The sequence below is a fragment of the Prosopis cineraria genome, unplaced genomic scaffold (assembly GCF_029017545.1).
Source record: "Prosopis cineraria cultivar Desert tree isolate PC_DT_omini unplaced genomic scaffold, ASM2901754v1 PC7, whole genome shotgun sequence".
In the NCBI taxonomy this organism is placed as follows: Eukaryota; Viridiplantae; Streptophyta; class Magnoliopsida; order Fabales; family Fabaceae; genus Prosopis; species Prosopis cineraria.
In genome coordinates, this window is record NW_026555338.1 from 29,859,416 (window position 1) to 29,880,878 (window position 21,463).

The 21,463-nt window shown below is 29.7% G+C and overlaps 1 protein-coding gene across 1 annotated transcript; it reads right to left on the minus strand.

Annotated features, from left to right (window-relative positions):
- On the minus strand, window positions 1-3,650 carry LOC129316097 (uncharacterized). Its single transcript, XM_054960359.1, has 7 exons — window positions 2,897-3,650; window positions 2,448-2,534; window positions 2,087-2,341; window positions 1,737-1,901; window positions 1,571-1,624; window positions 1,319-1,465; window positions 1-863 (listed from the first exon to the last, which is right to left on the minus strand). The coding sequence occupies exons 1-7, from the start codon at window positions 3,101-3,103 to the stop codon at window positions 486-488; spliced, it is 1,293 nt and encodes a 430-aa protein (XP_054816334.1). The 5' UTR covers window positions 3,104-3,650; the 3' UTR covers window positions 1-485.
- Window positions 3,651-21,463: the final 17,813 nt, after the last annotated feature.

A 21,463-nucleotide genomic window follows, 5' to 3' on the forward strand; every position in this document is an offset into this window, starting at 1 on the left:
TAGAACAAAACTATATAAATGCCTTTTATCATCATCATCATCATCATCATCATCAAGACAGCTTTTCACAAATCCAACAACATGCTAAAATAATAATTAAATACATATTCACCTGTCCAATACTAGAATATTCCCTCCTTCACATTCACATTCCAGCATTCAAATAACTCCAGAGAGAGGAACAAAACAAAAACACTATTTTATCAACAGCATACACCAGTGAAGAAGAAATTGTCATGAAAATTAAAGGAACCCACCACCCCTTTTTCTCCAATGAATTATTTGGAGACCCTATTTGGAAATCAAATACTATCATACAACAGAACTCAAAAACAGACCAACCTAACAAGCGCAGGTTCAAACACAGATTCAAGATTTGTCTCTGGCTTTTGAAGGATCTGAACTCGATAGGGGCTAACACAAGGTACTAGCTATAAGAGACTAAAAAACCGTCTACCTTTTCTCTTCTTTCGCAGCCTGATCGATCACGGGCAATTAGGGTTCTTTCCAGGACCACCATAGTAGAAATAGGTTCCCCAATCTCCTGCATTGCCACTTTTGACATTGTAGCAGTTGGGTTGCTCAGTGTAAGTGCCAAGGTCTTTAGGTGCCCTGAGCTTGTTATCACCATCAACAATCTGAATGTTCTTGAAATAACTTGCCTTGCCAAATCCTTCATCAGGGAAATGCCCACTTCCCATTTGTGTTGAGGTGTGTTGCCCATCAGATTCTGAGTTCACTACTTCTCCTCCCCACTCAATCATCGAAGCGCTGTCCGAGAGGTATGAGAATAGTGGGGCCGGCCAGTATCCCAGCACATGTTCATTCCCAAATTGCATCCACCAGTTTCCCTCTTTAGGGTCCTGCTCATTAGGTTTACCATATCAGTCAGAAACATTATCAGACGACGTTGTTCAAGAAACTTTGTTAATGATCAGTAAACCAAGTCCAATAATAGAAAGAGCCACAAACATGTGCATGTCAAATATAAGTGCCACTGAAATGTATACTGACATATTTGCATGCTTCTTCATAATTTGGCTTACTTAAAATTTATAAACTGTATCAATGCAAGAACCTCTATGCTTGTTTAGAGCTAAATCCACATGGACAACGCCGTGGACCGAAAATACCATCAAGATATAATGACAATGTGTCAGAGATTCTCTTGTTTTATGATTATTTAATGCCTGTACCATTTTATTTATAATAAGGATGTGCTTGCCAAGCGTAGGGGCTCCACTTTTTTTGCCAGAATGTCTAATGGAAAATATAATACAATACTATTAAAAGGCGAAGGAGAAAATTTTAAAGGCACCTTCCAGACAAGGATGCTTATATCATATTGGGAAGACCCATAGTTTGAAAGTGGGTAGATGCTGGCTCCGAGGGCTATTTGACTGTTAATTTGAATAAAACCAGAGCAAAGAAGATTATAACAACCAGTAGCTTGATACGCATCACTCTGTCACAAAACCCAAGAAAAAGTACGAATTTAAAAAAAAAATCAGTGAATGATTAGTGGAAAGAATAAAAAGAAGCACTGAGAAAGAAGACATTAATAACTCACCGTCCAATATGTGAAGAGTCTGGTGTTGTTATCTCCATATAGATCAGGGCTGACCTGAATAGGCATAACAAAAATTAAAAAGAAGCATGAAAACAGATGGACGTGAAGAAATTGAAAAACACTTTAAAAGAGAAGATGACGACAAAAGCAACAAGTCAAAGAATACCTGCCAGCCAGCTTCGATGCTGTTAAGATCTTGACCAAAAGAACCACCAAGGATCCACATTTGAGAGAGACTAAACTCATTGGGTTGTTGAATTTTGGGATCCCAAACGTTTATGGTTGCCTTAGCTCCATAAAACTTATCTCCCTCCACATAAACTATGGCATGCTAAGTGCTCCAAAGTCCAAACCCATCACAGAAAAAGAGAAAAAACAAACCCAATAAGCATAATATAAAAGATTTCATGCGCATGCACAGTATTTCTTTTCCCTTTTTTGTTTCAGTACTTATTACTGCTTGAAGCTTTTGCATTAGTAAGTATGGGTGTGTACTAGTAGTGACAGTAGTAGTACCTGATGGCCACTCTGAGTGATGAGGTCAGGCTGAGGTTTTGCAGATCTAGGCTGAGGGACGCCCTTGTGCTTCTTCTTTCCGAATTGTTGAACAGAGCTTGCTCTTAATATGTCATCTTTTCTGGTTCTTCTGATAGGAATGGTCCCTTCCGGACACCTTCCATTCTGATGCCACAGCTGAGTAATAGGCTTGGATTTTGAAGAGACTTTGGTTTCTCCAAAAGTACGTCCTTCTGGGTGGAAATCTGGTCTTGTCTGCAACACAAAACGCATAATTCCAATTCAAACCAAAACCAAAATCAAAATTGCCCGCCAAAGAGAATACCCTTGTTTTGAATTAGAGAAGTAAGCAATGATTTACCTGAATTTTGTGGTTTTTGAGTTCAGGATGATCAAAAGCGGGCTGGTGCGAGACATGGACGCAGTCTATTATATCTCCATCGGGGCTCTGTTTTTTTTTTTTTTATAATAACCAAAAGAAGTAAACCCAGACAATTAGAATTAGAATTTGAAAATAAAACGAACTAATTACAATCTCAAACAAAAACCCAGAAAAGTTAATCATTCCTGAGTCCTGACATAATTAAAAGCAAGAACTCGCTGAGCTTCTTCAGCTCCCCATGAAACATGCATACAAACAATTGAAAAACAACAGAAGCTTTCAAGCTAGAGAAGGGAATCTAAAGATTTTAAGGCCCCTTTAGGAAACCAAAAGGTAATTTTCATTCTTTCACTAATGTTGCAATTATCGATAAGGAAAAGTTAAAAAGCATAGTAGGGGTGGAGAGAGAGGCAGAGAGAGAAATCCACCTTAATAGACTTAACAGCAGGTCTGTTCAAATTCTTCAGCTGCATCTGGACCTCAAGCTTCTGACCGGAGGTGCCGGTGCCGGTGCCGGTGCCCGCATCGAGGACGGAGGTCCTCGCAGCCACCGTGAGCAAGGGTGCCGAAAACAAGACGAAACAGAACAACATCTTCACCACCCACATCATCCCACTTCCAAATTGCGTCGCCATTACAGCCACTGATTCAAAAGGATTCGCCTTTCTGAGAATTCGCAGGTGGGTATTGAAGCTAAACACTAGAAGAGCTTTTTCAGAAAAAAGGAAAAGAAACTGCTAGTGGGTATTTGAAAACACGCTAGATTTATATCCCTCAGAAAAAGATTAACCGGTAGGTTTGTTTAAAAAATAACACAAATATGATAGACACAGGTTTCAGAGAAGATGATGATAGGGAAGAAGAAGGGGGTCCCTTTATTTCCTCCTCTTGTAGCTTATTTGGAATTTTCCTCTTCCATCTCAGAACACTACAAAATATACTGCCGACGCTTTTCCAATTCCACTCAGAGAGAAGAGGGGTATTATGGGAATGTAAAAATATAATTATGGAAATGCATGGTGAAGGTGGCTAGTCATCTTCCACCAGAATTCCCCTACTACTCACAGTAGAGAGAGAGAGAGAGAGCGAGCGAGCGTGTGCGTGAGTGAGTGACTGTTTGTTCCCGCTCCGCTATTCAGGGAAGAAACCGAGAAAGGTTGTGAAGTTACTATTTTATCCTTGGGAGTCACGGGAACACATTCTCATTTTCTCTCTCTACTCCTAAGCTAAATAGAAAGAGAGAGAAGAGATGGGAACTGAGAATCACTGGACTTTGTCTCTTTCCGTTGCAAAAAGTTTTGATATAGTGAAAAAGATCTTTTCAAGTGCGTGCCTTTTTTTAGTCTCGCTCTCTCACCCACCAACGATAAATCCAGATTAATGTAATACTGCCATTATAATAATAAAAATAATAATAATATCATCATCATCATCTGCTTTTAATTTAAATTTTAAAAAATTCTGAGGGGCTTTACCGGGAAAATTTTGTGGTTTGATTTGGAATTTTTCATGTTATCAGCAAACAAGTTACTAACAGAATTCACTTTGATGACGGGTGGAATCAAAAGCTCATTATTGGGACTGCTTTTTTGGATTATGATTGTGATGGACAGATAACTTAGTTTTTTTAGGGGAAAAAAAAATTATTTGTTGAGAAAGTTAACAGATTACGCTTTCTCATCTCAATCTCCTCTCCAATAGTTTGATGAATGATTGTGTAAAATTTAACTTTCCATTTGGAGAGTAGTTTTTTATTTTGTAACTTGTGCTTGATAAAAATATTATTTATTATAATTTTAATTTAATACCAAAAATTTTGTTTCATGCTGTTTTAAAAATTAAAATCAATGTTAATATCAAATATAAAAATTACTATCAACCATATCATATATAATCCATTTATTTATACATATAATCTGAAATTCATAAAGTATCACATTATTTATAAGTCATAAATAATATGATCTATTTTAAGAATTGTTTAGTTCAATTAATCATAATTCTCTAGAAATACTTCATGTGAAATTCATGATTTCATGTACGATTTACTAGTTTAGTTGTTTTAATTCTTCGAAAAAAATGAAATTATTCCTTAAGATATTTGATAATAAATTGGCCCAAAAATAAGAAAAATTTGGTATATGTAAATTTATCATACATGCATGGATGCATATATATTCTGACAAAATTAGGAAGTAAATCTTATAATTTAATTTTAAAAAAAATTGGGATATGTGAATTTTAGTAAAGTTTGCCTTTTAAAGAAAATAAAAAGATCTTATATTTTATAAAAAATAATAAAATGATGAAAAATATTAAAAAGGGAAAACTCCATTGAAATTAACGTATTTTAATTTTAGAGGATTTAAATTCTAAATCTTATATATGTGTGTGTGTATAATTCTGTAAATTATATCCTAATCTTCAGCTAAGTTGAGAACCCAACTTTATTGGAAGTTATATTTTTTAATGAATCGTAAACCACCAAATTTATGGTTCTTTTGAAAAGTTTAATTTCCTCCTTTACTTTCCTGAGTTCCTCAACCAAGCAATCGGTGAGACGAGACTGTGCTTTAAAGTCTGGTTAAAATTAATTATAAATTATCAGAGGTTATATTTGTTTGTTGTTAAATGCATTAATTAATGGCAAATAATCATTTGAGAAAATTGACAATCCAAAAATTTGAAGATCCAAAAAAAGTTGAGGTGAGAAATGTAATTTTACTTGATAAAAATTTAGTGCATGTTTGGTTTGACATGAAAACCTATACTCTTTTCGTTTAAAAATATAAGATATTTTTAACCAAATTTCATCCCTCAATAAAGTAATTACTTACTTTAAACTAACCATATATTTTTATATTCACCCCTATTAAATATCCTATAATAAATATAAAGTTATTATTAATAAAAATATTTTTTAAAAAAAGACAATAATGATTACACATTAAAAAATTAAAATTATTTTATATTTTTTTAATATTTAATTTTTTTAAAAATATTTTATATTTTTTAACGGAGTATACATTTATTTAAGTAGTAATTAGAACTTCATTTCTACTGTTTGGATACTTTTTTGAAACGCCGATCAACTGTGATTCGAATTTTTTGGATGCATTGAGTACGCAGAAATTATCAGAAAATGCTTCCTTGTTGAAAAAATCGCGATTGGATCTCTGCGGCAAAAATTTCTACCATCTACTATTCACCCTTTTCTCCTACTCTCTCTCAACCTTTTTTTTTTTTTCTCCCTCCCTTTTTTTCCTCAGTCAATGCTCCAAATGTGTAGTCTCAATTTCTTATTAAACAACTTTGGGAGCTGCAAACAGACAAGAATCCGAAAAAAAAAATCACAATTTATCAACATTATTTTTAATTAATGTTGTTAGATTCTTTATATTAAATATATATATATATATAATGATAATCTATTTTATTAAAATAATTCAAATCATTTAATTAGACACATCTTAAAATTTATATATCCATAATCTTTTTTTTTTTAATTTTTGGGCGTGAAATATCTTTTATCTATAAATATCACTTTTAAAAATCACTATTATCTATAATTTCGTTCGTTTGTTGAACTCCAATCCAAACCGACGCTCACTATAACAGTTTTTGTAGCTAGAGTTAAATGATTTATTGCATTTTATTGAATAGATATACAATTAAATAGTGGAAAGTCTCTAAATACCTACCATTAAATGCAGTTATTGAAATGCAATTAAAGTGAAATAGCTGTTTCATAGCTTTGGTCAAAATAATAGACAAAGAGTTACTTAATCCCCTAAAAAAGCGTTAGTTTTACACCTCCTTTTATTTTTAACTAAGTATCAATTTTTTAAAAAAAATGATAAAAATAAATAGAAGTGGGTAGATAAAATTTTCTAAATGGAGTGTGCTTTTTTATTACTATTTTTTATTAAATAAAATTTAATATTAGATATATGAAATTTCAATACATGTAAACATATCTCTTAGTAGAGAATCAAATATTAGTTTATTATATTGTAAGAGATTAATCATTTTCGTTAGATTCAATCTTTACTGGTACCGGTTGTGTTTTAATCAAGTGAAAAAAAATTATGTTTGTAAATTTATTGTACCCAAAAAAATTTACGTATTTCTAAATCAAAAATAAAAAATCGCGATCCACAGCACAGACACCATTCAACAAATTTTCTTTCTGTATCTCTTTATGAGATAAAATGTTAGCTTTTTTATTGTTTTTATCACCCTTTACTTTATCATTTCATATCAATTTGTCCCCCCGTATTTTTAAATTTCAATTTGTCGCTTTACTTTTTTTTTCTTTTTTTGTTTTGTGGTGCCATATTTGACCTTTGTCTTTACATTATCCGATCTAAGTCTGTTTTTATACAATTAAAACGTTGAAGGATCACTTTAAAGAATCAATTAAATTTTAAAGAGTAATTTTAAAACATCATGTACATATAATTAAGAAATTAATATGAATTTAAAAATCTTAATAAAAAAAATAGGTTAGCCTTTTGTAATTTAGTGACTAAAAGCAGACAAATCTAGTCACAGCTCAGCAAGTGCAAGTGTGCAACTATGTTTCATCTGCTAGCCAGAGCCCCAGCCACGTGCTTCACATATCAGCTAGACATAGCACTATTCATTACACCGAGTTTTAAAAATAAATCATATTATTGATGACTTATGAATATTGCAACTTATTATAAATTTTATATTAATATTGACACCATATAGGGATGATATAGATTCATATTTCCTAAAGTTATCCAAAATCTCTCTTGATGGCCATCTCTTGTATAGATATTATATATATATATATATATATATATATATCCCCCGGTGCACATAAACTATTTGAATGGATGTGATTAATTAATTAATTAAGAAAAACATTTGTGGTTTATGAACTTGTTACAATAATCCTCTAGTATTATTTGTGGTTTAGGCATGAACTACAGTCCTTTCTTCTGATATTTTTGACCATGTCATTTTGTAACCCAAGAGGATTAGGTTGTCATCCCTGCCTACAACACTTGTCACCCAATAATACACACTCTCTTTATTTAAAAATATAAAATATTTTTTAAAAAATTAAATATTCAAAAATGTAATATATTTTTAATCTTTTGACGTATAATCATTGTATTTTGTTCAAAAGTGTCTCTATTGATAATAATTTTATATTTATTATATGGTGTTTAATAAAGGTAAATATAAAAAGATAAATTAATTTGAAAGTAGGTAACTATTTTATTAGGGGGTAAGATTATATTAAAAATGCTTTATATTTTTTAACAGAGGGAGTATTTATTACTCCTTCACTGAGGTAAAATATAATTTAAATATGTTTAAAAATAATATTATTTTTTTTACAAAGATTGATACTTTTCATATTTGTTAAAATATATGTGTGTGACATTTATTAGTTTAAATGAAAATCGATATTGAAATATCAGTACGCACGATATAACATTAAAATATTAATAATTTAATACACACAATTTAAAATCTATAGCAACTTGTATTTTTCATGAGTTAACTCATCTCAAATTTTGGGTAACGCGGGGAGGAACATATCTAATTTTAATTAAAAATTAAAAAAATATAATTATTAGTCTCTATAATTTTATCTTATTTTGTTATTGCTTCATATACTTTATTTTTGTTATTCCAAATCTCTACAGTTTTTCTCGCTTGCAATGTTAATCTCTCTATTATTTTTTATATAAATATATGCCTAGAGGGATGATAATGGAAAATTAATGGTATTAAATTATTTGACTCATAATTAATAGTATTAAAGTGTGTGTTAAAATAAAAGGAAAGAGACAGAGCAATCACAAAATAAAGAGTAATAAAGATCTATGGAAAGAAATAAAAAACTGTGACTACACGGAGGCAAAATAAACTTCAATAACCAATCGCTTCAAAGTGATCAAAAAATGAAAATAAAACTTGGTGTGGCGAATGAAATCAAAGAAAATGTAACAAGACGTGTTTGGAATCAGTAAAAATAAATAAAACAAAACATAACCTCTGTTTCATGCACAGTGATATACTATTAGTTACATTAAAGATGATTTGACAATGTTAATGTTGCATCATCTTCCTTCTGGACATATTTAAAAACAGAGAGACGAGCATTATTGCAGGCAAGAAAAATTATAAGGACGTGAAACAACAAAAATAAAACACAGGAATCAATAATAATATACAATAAAATTACAGCAACCAATAATTATTTTTTTTAAAAAAATTAATCATAGCACTTTTTTCCCCCTTACATGGCATATATGGCACATCTCTTAATTTAAACATCTTTCAGGCAACAAAGATATCCTTTTTTTTTGGGGGCCATGCCTATATTATTATCCGGTCCCATATATATTAATCCCACTGGAGGGGGAAAAACAGTATCATAAACAAAATTTGCAGTGCTAATTCTGCTTAACAAAGAAACAAAATGAACGAAAGTGAGTTTAACTGGTATACCTAATTAAGAAGGTGAGATGTGAGTGTAGAAATAATTTGCCAAAACAGTAAGGATTAATGTGACATTTAATTAAGAGACTTGGCTTCTCTTCAATTTTTTTTCTCTTCACTTTCTTTCCACTTCTCATCTCAATCGTCAAATTCATTTTTAAACGATTGAGATTTGATGTTTCATAAAATTATTATTATATTTATTTTTTATAAAATTTTATATTTTAATAATAATTTTATAAAATATTAAATCTCAATCATTTAAAAATAAATTTGATGATTGAGATAAAAAATAAAGAAAAAGTGAAGAAAAAAAAGACAGAGAGAAGCTGTTAGTTAAAGAATGATGGAAGAGATCGAGACGGAGATGTGAGCGTAGTAGGTGGTGGTGTTGAGGGGTCGGGGCTGTGGGGTGTGTCTGTGATGTGTTGTGTAGTGTTGTGTGGGAGTGGCTGCTATGCATTGAGGCAAGAGAAAAAGGGCAGACACACTCATTTACTGCGACTTGTCCTTTTGCTTTTATATACAAACGCACACTTCCACTGTCACAGATTCCTCGCTTCACTGTCACTTTCTCAAATCCTTGTGTGTTGTGGCTTGTGGGATTGCATACAGCCAACCATTTTTCATTTGTATGGGTTTTGCCTTCCTCATTCTTGTTTCCTTCTCCATTGCCATTTCTACATCACAATTCACAACTTGCCATGTTTATACTTAATTTTATATATTTAACAAGAGTTTATTATAGAATAAATAATTTATAAAATATTTGTATTTAATAAAAATGAAAGTAGAGCCCATTAGTTGACCATAAAATAATAAAAAAAGATTTTAAAAATTATAAAAAAATTACAAAAAATTATAATTAAAGACCAAAGTTATTTTGTGGTCCTTTTCTGTAATTTTTGTAGTTCTCTTTCTATTGTTTTTTTTGTCAAATAACTTAATTTTTGTTAACGACAAGGGTTAAATTGCACTATTTTTAAAAATTAAAAACCTAATTTACATAATAAATAAGTTCAGGGTTTATGGTGCCCAAATAAACTTAAATTCAAGGAATAATTTATTTATTTACCCTTTTATTAATGAGTAATATATAATTAGTATCTTTCTATGTGCTTTTTAAATTGTGAAAGTTATATTCTAGACTTCGTGAGTTTTTAAAATCTAATTTACTTAATTGAACTATCATTTTCAAGGGGATAATAAAAGAAGATTAATTGAACAAATCTGTTTTTAAATTATAAGTTCAAGAGTATCCAAAAACCTAAACTCATTGTTAGTGCAATTTTCCCTTCAATTTTTAAAAATAGTGCAATTTAGCATTTATTATTAATAAAAGTTAACTTTAACACTTAGCTAACCATTACAACATTAGTCCTTAATGTTATTGATGGAGTTAAATTTGTTTATGTATACATAACTTTGCCAGCTCCGTTGTTAATTAAGTTGATAAAATTATAATGAGCTGGACATTGATGAGCAAAATGACTATACTAACTTTTCTGCCCATCTATCCTGGCTCTTATGTTTTATTCTTTATGAAACTTTATTCATTATGCATTTAAGGATTCTGAGTTCATATTTTGTTTATTTATTTGTTGCCTTTCGTTTTTTTTTATACAATTCATCATAATTTTAACAAATCAAAACAAGAAATAACAAAATTATATACACATTAACCACTGCTTAGTTTTCATGGTTATATTTAAAAATATTTGGAATAATGTTGTGGATAAATGAAACTTAAGAAACGAAGAGCAACCAAAAAAAAAATATAGAAACCAGTGTTTAAAAAAAAAAAAAACTCTTACAGTATAGGAATCAGTCAATCAACAGTTGTATTTTTACCCTTTTTTTTTATTGTTTTCTTCCTATTCATTCACACGTTCGTTACTTTCATTCTAGTTGTTTATTGGGTAAAAAAAAAAAAAAACAGAGAGAGAGCAATAGGAATGGGAATATGGAGATGATGAAGATGGATATGTTCCTATGTGCTGAATTGGCGTCACTTGTAATTGATATCATCCTTGGCTCATGCCTTCACTTCCCCACATCCCAGGCTAAATCTCTGGACTTTTCACTACTTTCAGGCAAGTGACCAGATTCACAAACTAACGCACATGAGCAACTTCAATTATGTGTTCACACCCGTAAGATCGGACGATGCTTTAGATTTTAGAATGACTTCAAATAAACTACTCTCTCCATTATGTCGCTTTCTTTTTTTTTTTAAAAAAAATCCTATTTATTTACTACTTATGTTAAAAAAAATATAAAACATTTTTTAAAGAATTAGATATTAAAAAATGTAAGATATTTTTAATTTTTTGAAGTGTAATCATTATCTTTTTTTTAAAAGTTTTCATATTGATCAATGATTTTATATTTATTGTAAAGTGTTTAATAAAGATAAATATGAAAGGATACGATTAGTTTGAAAGTAGGTAATTATTTTATTGAGAATGAAATTTAATTAAAAATATATTATATTTTTAAATAGAGGGAGTATCATTTTACAAGTTTAAGGTAATATCAATGGTTATAATTAATGATAGTTGTTGTTTGAGTTAAAAAAAGAAAAAAAGTGATGGCAATGGAGGGTTGGACTGTTTTTTTAATAAGCAAATAAAGGGTATATTTTTTTGATAAATTCTTACATGAACTCACACCGCATCATTTATATTCTATTCAATAAAAATATGTCATGTTATAATTTATTTTGTTATTGATGATAAAGAGAGGCAATACAATAAACTAAAAAGTTTATCTCAAAAGTAAAGTCACCAAGAATAATGACACGTAAGATGTTATTTGATTGAAAATAATATATCATGATATGTTTTTATTGAATTGATAATTGATGACATGGTTTATGAGGTCCCTGAAAAAATTTCTCATATTTTTGTCATGTCGAATGTAAGCTCAGTTTCAATTTGGTCTCTATATCCTTTTTTTTTTTTCATTCAATCTGAATATTATTAGTGTCCGGTATTATTTTAAATTTGAATATTTGTCTTGTTTTTTTAAAACGTTGTATCCTGACTTAAATAGAATTTTTTTCCCCCTTACTTTGAACAACTTGGGACAACTACGAGTCAAATTAATGTTGGATTGCTCAGATATTGTTTTTCATTTCAGGCACTAGAAAACAATCACGGACTAAATTAACATGTGACTCATCATTTAACTATTTATTAATTTATTAATATACTTAGCATAGAATGTCATCAAAATTAAGATTAACATACCTAAAAAATTGAAATGCATGATTAAATTGAAAAAGAGCAACCAACGAGGGTTAAGTATGATAAAAGAAGCTAACTCCTGACAAGAGGCGAACTAATATTCACGTTTTTATTAAAAGAGGTATTCATATTTAATATTTAAATATATTTTAAATAAAGTTATCTTAATAAGAAAATACCTGCAAATCTTCAAAAAAAAATTCAAAAAGAGCAAAACTTAAAGTGTACTTTTTAACAAATAAAAATTTCTATTATTTTAAAATAAATAAACTTCGTCTATTAAAAATAGACATGTAAACAGCATATACTTGATTCCATTTAAAAGATTGTGCGTAATATGCTTACATGAATCTTGATCATGTTTAAAAAGGTTAAAAAAAAAAAAGATAGATTAAAGCTTAAATGACTTGACTTGTGGGGAGGAAATTAAAAGTCTGTCTTATCATTAAAACTTAAAAAAAATAAAAGGAATAATCCGTGAATAAAATAATAAAAGGTGATTATTATTGAAAAGATTCGCTTGAAAATTAAAATTCAAAAGAGGCCGAAAACAGAACTTTGGGTTAATGCATGAACTGAATGAGACCACATAGAATAGGTTCAACAGGATAAGAATATACAGTGTGAGTTTGCTCCCTTTATGAACTTTCACATGATCACTGTGTGTGCCTCGTCAAATTTCCCATCACCATATTGTTGTTTTTGCTATGTAAAATTACTTAAAAACCCTTCTCAAATTTAAACTATGTGCCAGTAATTTTCTTGGATTTTCAAATTTCAAGAAAATCTCTTGAAATTTCCAAGTCTATGCAGATAACTCATATTGTCAATTATTCAGTTATTCTAATTTATTACAAATAGAATGTAACATGTTATTGGTAAATAAATAATCTCTGGAAAACTTTTAAATCATGTGTAGATAAGATAACTCTTCAAAATTTTGAGAAATATTCAAAGAAACAATATATCATAGTGTATTCTTTTTGCGAAGTAAATGATATATTGACAAAGGATTTTCTTATGCATGAATATAAAATTTTAATGGGATTATTGTCGGACTTTAAAAATAAAAATAAACTCATATGCACATAACACAATATATTCATGAATTTATGTATGATTTCACCTCATCATCATCATTACCGTCATCATCACCATTTTTTTCTGTTGAGTCACAGGGACACACAGGCAACAACCATCAAGAAATAATTGAGTTAATTACTCCATTTTTTTAGGGTTGGAAAGTACAAGAAATATAGTTATTGTGAAAATTAATTATAATACATAATTTGACTTTATTATCAAATAATTTCTGTTGTGTTTTCTTATTTATTAATTTAATGGAGACATCATGATAATTTTCTATCTCAAAATTATCCTCTCTTCATTTTAACAAATTTTATCATATTAAAGACAACCTTAAAACTTTTTTATTTTCTTCCATGGGAGTATAAATTTTTTAAAATTTAAAAACCACATACAAGTCATTATATTTTTTGGTATTGATCCAACAATTATTGGCTGATTATATTAGATTAAATATGGTCAAAGTATGAGAGTGACAAAACAAAAAGAGGCCGCTGTTGACTGCACAGGAAGTGCCTAGGCGTTCACCAATTTTCCACCCCAAATTGCGGGTTACAACCGTACTTAGGATTAGATATTGAAATCAGTCTGCTAACAATACCAAACTAAATTTTAATTATATTTATTTGTATTAAAAATTGTATATATATATATATATATATTAATTTGTACTGAACACTCTACAAAGTGAGGATTTTGTAGTGTTTATTGAAGTAACTCTTTTTTAATTAGAAGATGATTAAGACTCCCTCTATTTTTAAATATATATATATATAAGAAAAAATAATTAATTCACACAATTTAAGGAAAATAATTTAGTATAATACCAAATTACCCCTGTAACTAATAAAACAAATTGTCCAGTGAAACAAACATTGATTTTATAAGTGATAAGTTTAGAAAAATATAATAAATATTTCTTGAAATTTATAAATTTTTTTTGCGCCCAAGATAAGATGGGAAGAAATTGAAAAAAAAATATTTCAGGCACTAGAAAACAATCACGGACTAAATTAACACGTGACTCATCATTTAACTATTCATTAATTTATTAATATACTTGACATAGAGTGTCATAATTTTTTTTTTTTTTGCACCCAGCATGTGAAAAAATTTGGAGGGGAAAAGTCAATTTTAATGAGAAAAAATCAATAGTCACAAATAAAATAATGAGTATAAAATGTGTGATATTTTTTATGTGGGGTCATGAAAATTATAAATATAAAAGATTAAAATATTTGAATGGCATAAGAAAGTTATACCATATTCCTTTTATTAAAAAATATAAAATATTTTTAATCAAATATCATTTTTAATAAAATAGTTATCTAATTTCAAACTAACTACATATTTTTATATTTACCTCTATTAAATATTTTATAATAAATATAAAATCACTATTAATGAGGGTACTTTTGAAAAAAAATAGTGATTACACTTACAAAAACTAAAAATGTCTTACATTTTAAAACATGTAATTCTTTAAAAAATGTCTTATATTTTTAAACGAAGGAGTATTATTTATCACTATAAGCATTTACTATCTGTAAGATGGGGCTTACAAAGAAATATAATTTTAATAAGATTGGTTGACACTTATCATTCATGGTTCTATAATTTTTATATTTTTAAGAATTAAAAATATTAAAAAATGATAAAAAAACATTAGAATAAACTATAAGAACTGTAATAATTATGTCCCCCCTCTATATTGGCTTGGGTAAGAATGTGTGCACGTGAATGAACAAACCAAAAGGCGAAAGTGCTACTGATTAAAAATTTCCGCGCCCGCAACTTCTTCTTCTTGTTCGTGACTACGTTTGACAAATCCTCAAACCCTCGTGATTAATTATTTTAATTACAGAAAAAATTATAGAGATGAAAAAAATTCGATGTAACATTATTTATGGCTAACTTTTATTTAATATTTTCATCAATAAATACTATGATTCTTCTCTTCCTGGTTACATCAACTAGGGTTTAAATAATTTTCATCAACTTTCTTTTGATTCTTCTTTGAGTCAATTTAATCATTTGTGCCAACCTTAGAATACTATGATATGTGCGTGTGTTATACAATTATCATGTATCCAGTTCCATTGAGTTGAATTTGAGTATTATTAACTCAGAGGCTCAGACTCAATTTTTTTTTTATTTTGAATACATGGCTATGGAAAACTCGTGTGAGAAAAAGATTATCCTACCATATTAAAATACATGATATTACTACATTTAGAAGGTGATTTATGAAAAATTATTAGTTCAAAATTATCGTTGGGGCTCAGACCCAGTGTTGAATGATATAGCGGATGCAACAAAATTGACGTTACTCTTCAAGTCAAATTTTTGTGTTGTGCTTTTGAAAAATTTAATACATATATATAATTAAATAATTTTTGTTTAAAAGTAATACGAATGACAAAAAATTAATTTTATTGACAAATTTTATTCCCACATGTGAATGTGCCTTGGATAAAAAAAGGCATGATACTTTTTTGCCGGTTAGAGAAGTCATAATATTTTACTACTTTTAAATAACAAAGACATTAAAACTAGCCTAATTTAAATAAAAGCAAATTGATTAATTTCACCAAAAAAAAAAAGTTGATTAAAATAAATATTTTCTTAATAAAGTCAAGCTACATTTTAGCATTTAAAGGAGCTCTAGATGAAAAGAACTTTCCAAAATGGACAGGTACCAAGATAAATTAATTATTAATATCCAAGAAATAAAAAGAAATGCAAAAATGTCTTTTTTGGATAAAAATTGCAAAAGTGTGTGTGTGTGGTCCTCTATTTGATTCCCATTTATCTATCATGTACCTTGCTAATAACGGCATTTGATCACGCATTTTTTTTTTTTTGGGGTCTAATTATGCACTTGGAGAGTCGAGAAAGCTTAGCATACGAATGAAATTATATATTCATATTTTATTATTTTCCCTATAAAAAATATTATAATGTTCCTTTTTCATAGAAGACAGAATTAGCTGTCCAAGAGACCAAGACAAACACTTTCTTTGACCGTTGCAAATACGCCACCAATCACAATTATGAATTATCTCCGATTAAGACTAAGCATAATTTTTGGATTACAGGCAACGGTGGAAATATGGAATTGCCTAGGAACGTTCCAAGCCAACAATTTCTTAGTTGAATTTTTTTTATCCACACTAATAAAATTTAATTAATTCTCTAGGACATCAATATGATATATAAAAATACATGATAAACTATACTCTTCACATGCTATATAATTTCATCGCCGATTCGCTCAATTTCGTGTAAGATATGAAAACACATGTGTTAATTCATCGTAAATAATTAGTATATCATAAAATAAATAAAATGAGAAACGCTGCTATCTCACTATTTGTTGACGTGGTTGTCAATTCACTTTGTTAACAACTTGACTGACTCCCTTTTAAACTTTTCTGTTTTTTTTTTTTCCTTTTAATTTGAATCTAATTTAATATCGGAAAGATGAAAGTCCAAAAAGGCCCAGCTCAATTGGGCCAGACAGAAAAGCCCGTTTGAATTTGGTGCCAATTAAATCAAAACTTCTTTCTCTTCTAGAGATCTTTCATTTTAAGGAAATTACATTACATAAAGGGTCAAATAGCCCAAGAACATAAAAAAATAAAAGAAAGAGGAAAAAAACAACAAGAGACTACAACATAAAACTACATAAAAAAAAGTGGAGTCTTGGTAAGCAAGTGTTTATTTGACAATGGTACTCAGCCAAAAAAATCTTATGAGTTGTTTGAAAGCTAGAGTGTCTAATGCCTTGAAACTATTTGCTTTCCTTTTCGAGCACATGAAGCACTAGTCCAAGCCTCCAAGGAGAAGAAGACTGAGTTGCTACTAGGGATCTTCCAGCAACCTAAGACCTGAGGTAGATTGGTTTCAGTGTCTTCCAGGTCAGGCGCATGCTAATCTAGATCTGACTAGGTAGAAGCTTCTCTCAGGAAGCCGAAAAAAGTAGTGGATGGCTTTTATGGATTTTCCTATATCTCGTTTGATTCCCTCGTGAGCAAAACGTTCTTAAGGGTCAAGATGCTACTACAAATTATGATAATTTTTCACAATGTTTCCGGGTCTTTTCTAGCAAAAAGATAAACAACGATGTTCTTAATACTTTGCAAGTAATCAACTGAAACTATGAAATCAAACCTGAAGGATAAAACTTCAAACCACAAAGCCCTAGAGGACTAGCACTCAAAGAACAGGTGAGAGATTGATTCCTTGCTTTGTCAACCACTTCATTCATGCTGGGGTAAAAGAAGGAAAGAAGGAAAGAAACAAACAATTTTCCTCTCTCTCTCTCTCTCTCTCTCTCAATTATGTACATGTATCTTTTATTGAAGTCATATTCTATGAGCACAATTGAATGTGAGTACTTTTTAATGAAGATTTAAATTTTAATTTATCATGTAAAGAAGTAACCTTTTTCGTTAAACTTAATTTTGGTTATAAACAAACCTTTATTTAGACTCAAAGGATCTAACATCCTTGATGCCTTCTCTAAAAAAAAAGAAATTTCCATTAGTGAGATTTTGAAAATGTATCAGAATTAGAATGAGTTTGTTTTATTTATTTATTTATTAAAAATTGACACCGTTATTAATGAATAATGAGGGGCCACGCTTGAATTGATCCAATAATTCAATCGGGTGGTCTCGTCATGTCAAGTTATCCATAAAAAAAGATTGAGTTTAGGGCCAACCATATCATGAGAAATATGTTGATTTAATTTGTATTATTTAAATTTTTTTATAATCAAATCCGGGTGAACTATTATTTTTTCGAAGACGAGTCCCATTATTAATGATTCATTATAAACATTATAATTTATGATAAATTTTATATTTCACAACAATTATGATATTCTTTTATTTTTCATCGGTAAAAGTTTAAATAAGTTAAGTTTTAAAAGTATATTGATATTGAAACCAGAGATTAACACACGCTTCGATGGCAGCCCCAGTTGTGGGGAAGAATTTGTGCATAATATAAATATTCTTTAAAAAATGATAATTATAATTATCTGTTAAATTAATATGATATTAAAATTTATCAAAACTAAATATTAAAGAAACAATACAAAAGTTATACAATTATAATAACATAAAATATAATATTATCCTAATACAAGTAATATTTGCATAAAATCATGACAGTGAAATTCAAATTTAGATCAAGGAAGTGGCTTAAAGCTATATTCGCTTATTGAGTGTTCCACGAAATATGATTATAACTGTGATCAAATCAAAGGACTATAGTTATAAGAAATTTTATTATATGATATTCAAAAAATATTAAATTTTAAATTTTTGAAAGGAATAATATATGTGAGAGTGTTATAATCATGATGATTGTTTTAAATTTTTTTTATATATATATATATATGTCAATTATTTTTAAGTGTTGATAAAATTTAATAATTATAATTAATATATTTGTTGGGTAAGTAGATTTATCCCAATCACCAAATTTAAAGCTGCCAACTTGTTAATACGAGCAAATGAAATTTTTTTGGGGGCAAATATGAAAATTTTTATAGATGATTGGATGAGGATTGAACTTTTAGGAACATTAATGGCAACATAGCGTCTACCGTAGGCCCTTATGGTGAACAATATAGATGGGTCCCACCAGCAGGTCCCTTAAAAAAGTAAATGAGAGCTTTTTTTGACTATAAATATAACCAATTGCCTATTATCTTGTGCATTTATTAAAAAACTTATTTTTTGCCAATGTTATTTGAAAATTTATTTGTTTTTACTTTCATTAAGTTATCATTATTAAATGTATAGCCACCAATTCAAACAATCAACGTAGGATTTTTTTTTTTAAAATACATTTTCTAATTTTAACTGTATTCCTTAATGTCTGTAAATATGTCATTTATTTCCAAATGTTGCTAGAGACAGTAAAATTGCATGTAGAGATTGATAAAAAGAAGGTGAATGGATCAGCTTGCAATTGGACATCAACCCATGATATATCACTGCTTTTCTGAAACATGTCTTTTTTTTTTTTTTTTGCCTTGCCCATGAATCTCCAATTCTCAGATCCTGTCAGACTCCCAGAATGGAGGATGCTTTCGTTTTCTGAGAAAGCTAGAATCCAAGAGATAGAGTGCGGAAGAATAAGCCAAGTGTCGTTTGCTGATCAACGTCATTGAAAGGCATTTCTCTATCACTGGGAAACTCAATGCTGGTCCTTGACTTGGCTTCTACTTGTGATGGCGACGGTATGTGTGCTTCAATTTGCTTGTTTTGCCTCCAAGTTCACACAGAAGGGAGTCGGAATTAGGAAAGAAAAGAGAATGAGAGAGAGAGAGAGAGAAAGAATTGGAGTCAAAGGACAGATGTTCTAAAAGTGGCATTTGAAGCGCAACCCCAAAAGAAAAGAAAGGTTAGGAGGAACATGGGGCCAAGTCATAGACCGACAAGAGAAGCATCTTCCTATGATCTTACACAGGACACCCATTTATATATTTATAACATTTATAAAAAGAAGAAGAAGAAGAAAAATGGGGGAAGGGGGTAATGATGGAGGATGAAGGCATGATGGCAACACAAGGGAAGAGAAAGAGAATGATGGAGACAGCTTTACTTGCCAAAGCCACGCTGTGTTTCTGTTTCTTTATTAATTCTCTCACAGTTTACCCCTCGCCTTGTTTAAGGTCCCACATCACTCTCTCATTACTAATGCCTTCTCTTTTTATACCTGAGGCAAATTGGTACAGTCTCAGCTCTTTTTAGGTGCATTAGTTTAAAGTATGTAACATTTTACTAGTCGTGACTGGACTAGTTCATCACAACTAAATGAGTATATGCAATCCAATTGAATTGAAAATAACTTTGATGGACACTAAATCTCATATTATATTCCTATTCCTAGTTTCAAAGGAGGGGTTAGAGTTTCCTTTTTTGCCTAAATATACATCAACTAGTATTAGAATTAGGTTATTGATCCTTTTAAATAAGGATTACTCATGAAAGATGTGGACTAATAAAGATTAAATTAAGTGTTATTAAATTCAACTGTCGGTATGTCAACTTTTTATAAGAGGTTAATTGATAAAAACTTAATAGTATAAAATATCAAGTCTCATATTTAATATGTGAGTCTCAATGGATATTTAAATTTATCCCATTTTAATAACTATTTTTTGGGTTGGGTTTTTTTAATTTTAAGAACCAAAATATGTCAACCAATTTACTTTTTGTGTGTGAGTGAGTGGTTGTGAGATTCTCATATCTTTTCATGTGAAAGGAATTGCATATGTATTTTAAACTCTTTTCAAAGAATCCAAAAACTGGATTGTGTCCGCGTGAGGAAATTACAAAACTCAATGGTATTATATCATGGAGTTATGCATATGATATTAAAATTATGTCATGGTTCATGTATTGTATCTACAAAAATATCTAATTAATATAGATAACTAACAAATGGGAATGAAGGAGTGGCAAGAGATGGGAAACATGCTAATATGCCGTCTGAATGATAATGTAACAGCAAGAGTAACGTATTCGTTTTATCATCTTCCTTCAAAAAACAATATGCCAAACATGTCTGAATTGACATATATATAATATCAGCGTTGGCCTTGGCTGACCGACTCCACCGCCATTTTGTTGGAGTTGAAAGCTTAAAAAGATTGAAAGAGGAAGGCAACCCACAAGGTTTGGTGGATGGGGAAGACTTGCACAAAGTTCCCAAACACTTTGCCTCCTTTCCCCTTTTCAATCTTCCACGTGTAGCCCTTTGTGTGGTTCTTCTTCTCTCTCTCTACCTCCTTTTCTTTTCTTTTCAATAATTATTTCTCAATAAATTATATAATAATCTATAAAGCCATTCTGTAAGTGCAAGGTATACATCTGTTGTTATGTTCATGCCTTCCATTAAATCAATATATGTTTAATACTAATCAAACTTGGATCTTGAGCCTAGTCACAAGAAGAGAACTGTACTGTAACTTATTTATGGTGATAATAATAATAATAATAATAATAATAATAATAATAACAAAACCGTTTACCAATCTCACCAGAACAAAGTTAAGATATGTACTATGAAATAAAAAGCCAAATTTGAGCATGATCCCTTAACAGCTATGCATGGTAGTGTGATCAAATAATACCATATGACCTCACCAAAACA